The 10585-nt window shown below is 37.0% G+C and overlaps 1 protein-coding gene across 1 annotated transcript in view; it reads right to left on the minus strand.

Annotated features, from left to right (window-relative positions):
• Positions 1-4796: 4796 nt before the first annotated feature.
• LOC107655316 (GTPase IMAP family member 8-like) overlaps positions 4797-10585 on the minus strand; it is a 12205-nt gene continuing 6416 nt past the window's right edge. The window contains exons 4-5 of the mRNA XM_016442778.1: positions 8805-9491; positions 4797-7076 (exon numbers count right to left, since the gene is read on the minus strand). Coding sequence (XP_016298264.1) covers positions 5143-7076; positions 8805-9491 — 2621 coding nt within the window. The 3' untranslated portion in view covers positions 4797-5142. The remainder of the gene's footprint in view (positions 7077-8804; positions 9492-10585) is intronic.

The raw sequence follows: 10585 nt of genomic DNA on the forward strand, positions 1-10585 counted from the left end.
TGTGTGTGTGTGTGTGTGTGTGTGTGTGTGTGTGTGTGCGCACGTGTGTGCACATATGCTTCAGATGTTTCCAAAAAAAAATTTAAAATGTATATATTTTTAAAGTACTTTTTTCCATTTTTATCTTTGTCTAGTCAATAAATAGACAAATGTATAGTCATACATATTTTGACGTTTTAAATGTCAATACACTGTACTAAAATAGTTAATTACCAGTAGTTTAAAATAATAATAATAATAATAATAATAATAATAATAATAACAGTTTACTATTTTACTAGCATGACATCCTAGAAACACTAAAAGCCTGCTATGTCAATTGTCAAATTCTGTCAAATTCTACCAATATGTCAAATTCTGTTTCATAACTAATTTCTTTGTATAATGTCTAACTAACCATGTGGACACTAGCCTTGAAACTTGAGAACAACTTGACCCTAGGTGACCCTTAAGTATCTTCTGTTGTTCTCTGGTACCTTAATCTAGTTAAAATAATGTGATCTTGTGGCATTGGACACGGACTGGACAAAGTCATAAGAAACTTGTGTGTGTGAATTTAAACGCTACATTGTCATTGTGTGACTATGAACAACCTGCCTGGTCTCATATTTCAAACTCAAGTCAAAAATTGTTTATATAGCACAATCAACTTGTAGATATGAAGATAACTACATATTGCATATGTGTATACATAGTGCAGCTATTTTTGGTACAAAGCCAGTGCTGGGTAGATTACTTACAAATTGCATGATTCATTACATGATAAAAATTGTAGTGCGTAATGTAATCTAGTTACACATTTTAGGTAATGTATTCTGACTACTTTTTAGATTAGTTTTTTATCTAACTTATTTTAAACATGACACCTTAAAATAAAGTGTAACCCTCATTTACTGTAGATGTAATTACATTTGGTGTAAATTTTGTTTGGATCATGTGAGATGTGGTGGAAATTACATTGTGAAGGGAAAAGAAAATGTGAAAGGTGTTTTGAGAGAGAATTTTAAGAAAGATGTAGTCCACAGGGCCAAATGTGTCTATAGTTGAAGAAAATGTTGACTTAATTTTTTTATTCTCATATTTGCTTTTGTCTTAGCTTTTTAGATCGTTAAAGTGCGTTTTATCTAACTTCAACTCTGTCTTTACAGATGGGACTGTGTTCTGTTTGTAGAAAGGAATAATCAGGTACAAAGACATTTAATTTATTTGTTTAGAAATGGATAAAAACAGAGACACTTAAGGTCTCTTCCAATGCAGTGTTCATTACGGACTGTTTATGTGCCGTGTTAAGCCAAGCACTACCACGGAGCCATGTGTGATGGTTTAGTAAGCAAAGGTCTTGAATCTTGTCTTGTGTAGCCTATAGCATGCCTAGAGCTCTTTATTCTGCATCTAACATTAACCTTGTTTGTCTGTCACCATTAAATTTTGATAGTTTCCCATGTTTCCAACAGCACTGCCTCATTTAGGCCTGTGCCGTACTTTATTCGGATAAGCTAAATGGAGCCTTTCCAGAAAAAAAATCCCAGGCCCCAAAGACTTTCCTATTGCCTGTCAGCCATGCGTAAATAAGTCCACACGTAAACAACAACGGAACCGCAAGTACTTGAGGTAGAAACAGTCCTTTATGGGCCTATTTCAGACCACAAGCGTAATTTTAAAGAGACCCATTTAGTTGTAATCACATTTGGTGTAAATTTTGTTTATACTGGTTACTTCAACGTAAATTGTGTGTTTATGTAGCCCGAGTACCATTATTGGAACAAAGCTTGAAAATCAAAGATATGGCAATATGATTAATACCATGGTCTGCTTAGAGCTGTAATTAAGTCAATTGTCTGTGATGAAAGCGATGGACTCTGTGTTATATAATTGGGAGGGGCCCTCTTGTTTGGAGTCTATCAGTTATGAGGATCCGGAGATGCAACCACAGAGGGACAGGCACTACCCATGAGTCTTCAGGATAGAGAAAGTCTTTTAGACTGCAGCATGGCGAGCTGAGTTCAAAGATATATGGGTAAATCGCACAAAAACATCCAGGTCATTGATTAAAATCTAAAATCAAAACCAAAAATTGAATATGGAGAAAAAAAAAAAAAAAGAGTATGAAGTTTACTTTTAGGAAAATGCACATTACTTCCATAAAATTATTTGACGTTTATCTCTGAAAGACCATCTAATGAGATATAATAAGTGTCAATTTTCTTCTCAGCATGATAATTTGAGCAATCATTCCTAATTATATTCTCATATGTATCAACACTGGGACAGCAATGTGTACACCTAGATCAAATATCAAATGGAAGGACTCCAAGATGTCGATCTCACCTGTATCATTGCTGTCCCAGTGTTGATACATATGAGAATATAATTAGGAATGATTGCTCAAATTATTTTTAATTATAATTCAAATTAGTAAAAGAAGGGATCTGCCAAACCCACTGTCAGTGGAGCAGTCTCATTCACGAATCGCCATCCTAATGTCTCTCATTAAAATCGCTCATTATTCCCGAAGTCATAACTGCTCTTCTCAGTTTCAAACGGACCAGTTTTGTCCTTTTGTGTGGCTGTCACCTAACCTCATTGCCTGTCTCCATTAGGGATCTCTCTTACGGCAATGAAGGGACTTTAAATTCAAGACTGCTATTATTTTCATTGTGTTTCGCCTCAGCCTGAGGAAACACCTGATCATGTAAATAGTTCTGGAGCACATCATCGTGGGGTCTGCTATATGGTGTGCTGACAGGCCTACTTATGAGCCTTCAGTCGTTTGAAAGGGAAGGGCCTTTAAAAACCTTTGAGAATACATTTTTTTGACCTTGCCTTAATCTGTGCTCTTCATGTCCTGGCAGATGTCCCAGATCGTTTGAAATGCACATTGTACAATCAAAAATGAGTTTAAGGCAGAGTATGTTAAATGCCCATATATAAATGAATGGGATTTTACAAGCCTTTGGTTAATCCTACAGAATTTGAATTGTTGGGATTTCATCCCAGCCTGTATAGAGAAAATGGTTGCATGTGTACTCCATAAAGTGAGAAAATAGCCCCCTCTAATGCAGGAGCATAGCACTTTCCACCTAAGGACAGAAAAGCTTTAAGGAGTTTATTTTCAGAAGAATTATCCTGTTATTACGGGATGTTTGCTAAAGCAATCATCACTATTATTATTGCTCATACTTCAATTTTCCGGTACATAACTCGTCCTGCACCGCTTGTGATTCACAGACATGAATGATACCATGCATCTAGCATCAATATGCTAAAACTTTTTTTTTATCAATCCTAAAATACTTAGATTGACCTCACTGACTGAACGTAGTATGTACAGTAATTGATTACATGTAATCTGGATTATGTAATCAGATTAAAAAAAAAAAAAGTACTTGTAATTAGAGTATATTACATTTTAAAATGTTCATTATCAGATTACAGTTACTTTTATGGATTACATATTTTAATCACACAATGGCAGTCAATTATAATTTATTGATTCTCCCTAATTCTTATTTTTTCTCTAAAAATCCTACCATTTAGCTATGACTATATTCTCAAATGTACTGTAAATACATTTGCAAACCATGCTTCTAAATTTGAGGGGGAAAAGGACATCTCAAGCAATTACAGTAGACCATGTATGAAACAAATAATTATGGAAGTTACTAAACACTGGTGATGCATAGCTGTCATGAAATGTCATTGTTGTTTTCATGTTTATTAATTTTTGTTCATATAATGCAGGGATTCCCAAAAGTTTTTGTCAGACAGGTCCCTTAAAATAAAATATTTACTTGAAATAACTCAGAAAAGTTAATATTTCAGTAAATACATTTGCATGTTTACAGTTCTCTGATGTTGGTTAACGGTCACATTGACTTGCAGATGAACAAATAAAATATTTATATTTTAGTGTTCAAGTGTTTAAATTATTATTTTAAATTTTTATGATTTGACTAATTAACTTTTTATCAACTCACAAACCCACTGCAGTTATTACATCAGAATCAGGATCAGAATGAGCTTTATTGCCAGGTATTTTTACACATACGAGGAATTTGTTTTCGTGACAGAAGCTTCCACAGTGTAATAGAATGACAGTGACAGAACAAAAAACACAGATAAAAAATAATAATAATAATAATAATAAAAAAAAAATAATAAAAAATAGAACAAGTAAATAAGGAATACAATATACAAATTGAAAATTGTATGTACAGGTATATTACAATAGATAGTTTTGTAAGGTACAGGTATATTAGTGCAAAATTGAAATGTAGACTGAGTATGAGTGTTAGATAAGTCTATGAGTGAATAAATAGTGTGTGTTCCACAGTTATTGTTAAGTGTTCATGAGATGGATGGCCTGAGGGAAGAAACTGTTCCTGTGTCTGGTCGTTCTGGTGCTCAGTGCTCTGTAGCGTCGACCAGATGGCAACAGTTCAAAGAGGGAGTGTGCTGGATGTGAGGGGTCCAGAGTGATTCTGCCAGCCCTTTTGCTCACTCTGGATAAGTACAGTTCTTGGAGAGAAGGGAGGGTTGTACCAATGATTCGCTCAGCAGTCCGGACTACCCTCTGTAGTCTTCTGAGGTCAGATTTGGTAGCTGAGCTGAACCAGACAGTTATTGAAGTGCAGAGGACAGATTCAATGATGGCGGAGTAGAACTGTTTCAGCAGCTCCTGTGACAGGCTGAACTTCCTCAGCTGGCGAAGGAAGTACAACCTCTGCTGGGCCTTTTTAACAATGGAGTCTATGTGAGTGTCCCACTTCAGGTCCTGAGAGATTGTGGTGCCCAGGAACCTGAATGACTCCACTGCAGTCACAGTGCTGTCCATGATGGTGAGTGGGGGGAGTGCAGGGGGTTCTTCCTGAAGTCCACGGTCATCTCTTTATATATATTCTCTTTCTTGTTCATTGAAGTAACTTTTCTAGGCATTAGAACATATAAAATGAAACTGTATTTTTTTGCCTATTACAGAATATCTTTTAACAATATCTTGAAATTTTTTTCAATCAAATTCCAATCAAACAGTATCCAGAAATCTCAAAAATAATCACAGAACAAAATCTTCAGTTAAGTAACTATACAAAATAAAACTGAGGCATTACAGTAATATTGTCTTGACTTTATGCTTAAATAAATTCACAGAATAACACAGCGTGACTTATTTTTCAGTTTTTCAACTTCTAGTTCTAGTTCTTTTATTTCTTCTCCTGTCTGCACTTTCAGGTGTTGATGGAGTTTCACCAGTGATTCATGTTGTTCTTGACATTCTTTAAGCATCTCTGTGAGCTCCAGAACGTGCTGCAGTTTTCTTTCTTTCGACTCATTAAACTCTTCTGCTTGTTTTCTGGCTTCATCTTTATGTTTCTTCTTCACGACTTTTATTTCCTCTTCATGTTTGTGTTTCATTTCATCTCTCTCTTTCTCTTCTCTTTCTTTTCTCTCTGTTTCTCTTTTCTTGATCTCTTCTTCTTGCTCTTGTTTCAGATCTTCAATCATTTTCTCCCATCTCTTTCTCTCTTCTTCTCGTCTCTCATCATCTTCTAGTTTTCTTCTCTCCCACTCCTCTCTTCTCTCTCGCTCCAGCTGATCATAATATATTTTTGTTTCCAGTTTCTTTTCTTCATATTCTCTCTCTTTTTCTTCTCTTTCTCTTCTCTGTTTCTGTCGCTTCTCCTCCATATTCAATCTTTCTTCTTCTCTCTCTCTTTCAAATTTCTTTCTCATTTTCTCCAGTTCTTCTTGTTTTTCTCTCAGCTCTTTCTTGTGTGTCTCTTTTCTCTTTCTCTCTTCTTCCTCGTGTTCTCTCATCTGTCGTTTCTTTTCATCCTCCCATTCTCTCTGCTGTCGTTTAATTTCCTCTTGAGTCTCTTTTCTGTCATTTTCAGCCTCTTTTATTTTTCTTTTCCATTTCTGTCTCTCCTCCTCTTCTTCTTCATTCCTCCTTTTCTCCTCCAAATCTCTCTTTTTTATTTCTTCTTCTTCTTTCATCTTTAATTGTGTTATAACACGTTCTTGATCATTTCTCATCTGTTCTTGATCTTGTCTGTATTTCTCTTCTCTCTTTCTATCTTCTTCTTCTCTTTCTTTTTGCTGTTTTTCATACTGTGATCTCTGGTTTTCAGTCTCTCTCTTAATTTCTTCTATTTTTTGATGATATTCAGCTCTTTGCTGTTGTTCTTCAGCTGATCGTTTCTGGTTTTCAATCTCTCTTTTATTCTGTTCTGTTTTCTCTTTCTCTTCAAACTCTTTTCTGAGTTTTTCCTCATTTTCTCTGAACTGATTCTCCATCTTCATTCTCTCCTCATCTGCTCTTTGTTTTTCTTCCTTGAGTCTCTTCAACAGGTTTTTCATGTCCAGCTCATATTTGGCTTGTAATGCTTCATTTTGTGCCTGAATTTCTTTTTCTCTCTGTTTCAGTATTTCCTCCATTCTCTTCTTAATGGACATCTCTGCCTCCTCAAACATGCTGTTAGTGAAGTATCGACCCTCATTAGTATTTTTCAGCTCTTCTATCATGTTTAACAGTTGAATCACTTGAGTTTTGTCTTGTTTTTCTCTGTTATTGAAAGCCAGGAATCTGTTTCCACAATCTCTGATCAGTTTCTTCAGTTCTGCATTGGTACTTCTCTTCACATAATCCTCTATAGATTCATCCTCAAGTTCGTCTCTTCTAGTGAACAGAACGATGCTGAACTGAGCTGAACTAAAGAAGATCTTCTTTATCAGATCTACAGTGTCTGTTTCTTCCTTGGTTAATCTTAAACTCAACACAATGACAAACACATGAGGTCCAGGTGACGACAGTGAAACACATTTCATTATTTCTTCCACCGCTAGTTCATTTGTCAGTGTCGTGTCAAAGAGTCCTGGAGTATCAACAACAGTTACTGATCGACCATCAACTTCAACAACCCCCTTCATGCAAACAGTCGTCACTGAATCTGTGCTCAATCGGCTCTGAAACTCCTTTCTACCCAAAATAGTGTTTCCTGTTGCACTCTTTCCACTTCCTGTTCTCCCGATCAACACAATCCTCAGTTGCTCCAGATCATCTGCTTCACCTTCAGCACCTGAAAATCATGTTGGTACAAAATAAATAAATAAATAAAACACAAAAAGACTGAAAAGAAGTGTAGATGTTTACAAATGATTATACTGGACTGCAGAAGTTGCAGTTGGTTAATTGAGCAAATAACACCAGCATTTCAATTACTTGTTCATCTACTTTGCACAATGACATTCATACTCTGCAAGCCTACTGCAGAATTTTAAGGCATCATATATGCTTCTGATGCAAAGGCGATACTAAAATGTAGGAATCATAGTTACAGTTCTTTATAACACACCTCATTCTTGGCCAGATTCTAAGGCTGCATTGCAGGCATTCACATATAGACTTAAAATGTCTAAAAGGTACAGCAAATAAAGCGATGAAGGTAAATGGTCATGAAGAACTGAATTTGAACATGCCACTTAAAGGGCACCTATTATGACCCTTTTTTACAAGATGTAATATTAATCTTTTGGCTCTCCTGAATGTGCATGTGAAGTTTCAGCTCAAAATACCATACAGATCGTTTATTATAACGTGTTGAAAAGTGTAATTTTTGGGGCAGTTCCCCTACATCAGGGGTTCTCAAACCTCTCCATGAAGTACCCCCAGCACTGCACATTTTGTATGTCTCCCTATATCTGACACACCCACTTCAGGTCTTGCAGTCTCCACTAATGAGCTGATGAGGTGAATCTGGTGTGATAGATGAGGGAGACTTACAAAATGTGCAGGGCTGGAGTACTCAAGGACAGGCTTGAGAACCACTGACCTACATGAAAATGAGCTGCAACTTCCCATCCGACTGCAGAAGAGGGCGGATCCTAGACATCTCTGCTTTGCGTATGGCAATAAACAAAGAGGAGAAGCAACATGAGCGAGCGAGAGGACCGGTATTCAGACCCAGAACAAGGAGAGACTACAGCAGAAGAAACAATAATGCAAATGAACCAGAATGTCTCAGAATGGTAGTCTGAATCTTTTATGTACTTCCATAGTTTTTCACAGCCGCTTTGTAATGATGGATCAGCTGATCACACGAAGACAAAATGCCGGACATGGCACAACACACTGAGAGCTGAGGATATGGTAATATGCACCTGTCAGTCAATAGCGGTGGGCGGGCCTACCACAATATGACGTCATATTGCGGACAGGATCCAAACCACTCGTTTTTTGAGCCTGGTTTGGTTTTATGAAGATTAAAAAAAAGACTGGATGGATTTTTATCATTCTAAGATGGCTGTGTACACACAATTCCAACACACATTTCTGTCCAAACACCTCGTAAAAGAGGATTTTGCATAATAGGTGCCCTTTAATATGTGAATATTTTAGAGTCACAGAATGTAATTTTCACTCTTCGCGTAAAAGAACAAACTGGATTCAGCAAGCAAAAGCAGTATTCGCGATAGTGTGGATTTAGTGTGCATTAAGGGCACTGCGCTTTGGCTGTTTTAAGACTTGGGACAGTCTTGCACACTTACTTGCTGTCGGGCACACATGCTCTCAATTGGCCAAGACTGCAAGTGCGAGTATTTGGACAAGGCACTGGTCTTGGGAGTCTCTACTAATTGGCTGATGAGTTTATTCAGGTGCGTTTGATTATGAAGCGTTTAAAAAAGTGTTGTGCTGGTGTGCCTCCAGGAACAGGGCTGGGAACCGCTGACTCAGATTTGCAAGACTGAACTTCATGATGGAAATCATATAAAAAACATTTTATTTTAAAAGAATATTATCCACTCACCTTCTGACTGAATCTTCTGCTTTAACTCTTCATTTTCATTCTCCATTCTCTTCAGTTCTTCTTTATATTTCTCCTCTGCTTCACATCTGACTCGGTTCTCCTGAGCTTTCATATACATCTGAAGTGAATACGGTTCAGTCTTCATGTTCTCTATATAATCCAGCAGTTCTGGGATCTGTCTGGAGTATTCAGGTTCCTTTAACCCCATCACTCTGTACTGACCTCCACAACTTCTGATTAACATCTGATATTCTGGTCTGGATTTGACTAAATCTGTCACTAGTGTTCCAACAGTGAGATCTGAGATGAAAAACAGCATGAAGTGCTCTCTGGAGTTGAATATCTTCTGGATCTTCTCTATTTCTGCTTTGTCTTCATCAGTCAGTGGAGCATCAGGAACAATGAGGAGGAAAACATGAACTCCAGGATCACAGAGAGACACACAGCTGAGAGTCTGATGCATCACGTCCTCCTCTGAGAGCAGAGTCAGAGCTGGAAGCGTCACCAGACTCATCAGATGACCATGAATCTTCTCCTCCTCCATCACACACTCTGAGCTGAACGTCTGATGTGACATAGAAAGTGTTTTTTCCCCCATGAACCATTTCAATACAGAGGCTTTCAGAGCAGCATCACTTCCACACAACACCAGGTTCAGGTCTGGTTTTGTAGATGCCTGAATTGACACTGAAAAACATGAGGAAGAGAAAGAGGGATAAGCAAACTGCTTTTTAATAGAAACCACAGAACAAAATTAATGATTGTGTTAACAGAGTTATTAACACGTTCAAAAATATAAATTGTTTAATATATCAGTCCTAATTACTATTAGGTTGTTAGAAAAATTAACAGGGCCTTGAGACAAAATTGCCACCAAAATTGTGACCAGACGGCCTCCGTTTCTGGGGACAATCCTGTTTTTTGGTGTCCTGTCCCTGACTGGAGCTGTCTGCTGAAATGTCCCTGGGGAAATGTCAAAACAGCCCACGAATACAGGTGCATCTCAATAAATTAGAATGTCGTGGGAAAGTTCATTTATTTCAGTAATTCAACTCAAATTGTGAAACTCGTGTATTAAATAAATTCAATGCACACAGACTGAAGTAGTTTAAGTCTTTGGTTCCTTTAATTGTGATGATTTTGGCTCACATTTAACAAAAACCCACCAATTCACTATCTCAACAAATTAGAATACTTCATAAGACCAATAAAAAAAACATTTTTAGTGAATTGTTGGCCTTCTGGAAAGTATGTTCATTTACTGTACATGTACTCAATACTTGGTAGGGGCTCCTTTTGCTTTAATTACTGCCTCAATTTGGTGTGGCATGGAGGTGATCAGTTTGTGGCACTGCTGAGGTGGTATGGAAGCCCAGGTTTCTTTGACAGTGGCCTTCAGCTCATCTGCATTTTTTGGTCTCTTGCTTCTCATTTTCCTCTTGACAATACCCCATAGATTCTCTATGGGGTTCAGGTCTGGTGAGTTTGCTGGCCAGTCAAGCACACCTATATATATATACACACACACACACACACAGGGATCAGAACTATGTTTTTTAAAGGAGTTTCTTCTACTCATCAAGGCTGCATTTATTTGATCAAAAATACAGGAAAATAATTTAATATGGTAAAATATTATTACGATGTAAAATAAAGTTTTTCTATTTTAATATACATTAATATTTAATTTATTTCTGTGATGCACAGCTGAATTTCCATCATCATTACTCCAGTCTTCAGTGTCACATGATCTTCAGAAATCATTCTAATATACTGATTTA

The sequence above is a fragment of the Sinocyclocheilus anshuiensis genome, unplaced genomic scaffold (assembly GCF_001515605.1).
Source record: "Sinocyclocheilus anshuiensis isolate Anshui unplaced genomic scaffold, SAMN03320099.WGS_v1.1 scaffold3418, whole genome shotgun sequence".
In the NCBI taxonomy this organism is placed as follows: domain Eukaryota; kingdom Metazoa; phylum Chordata; class Actinopteri; order Cypriniformes; family Cyprinidae; genus Sinocyclocheilus; species Sinocyclocheilus anshuiensis.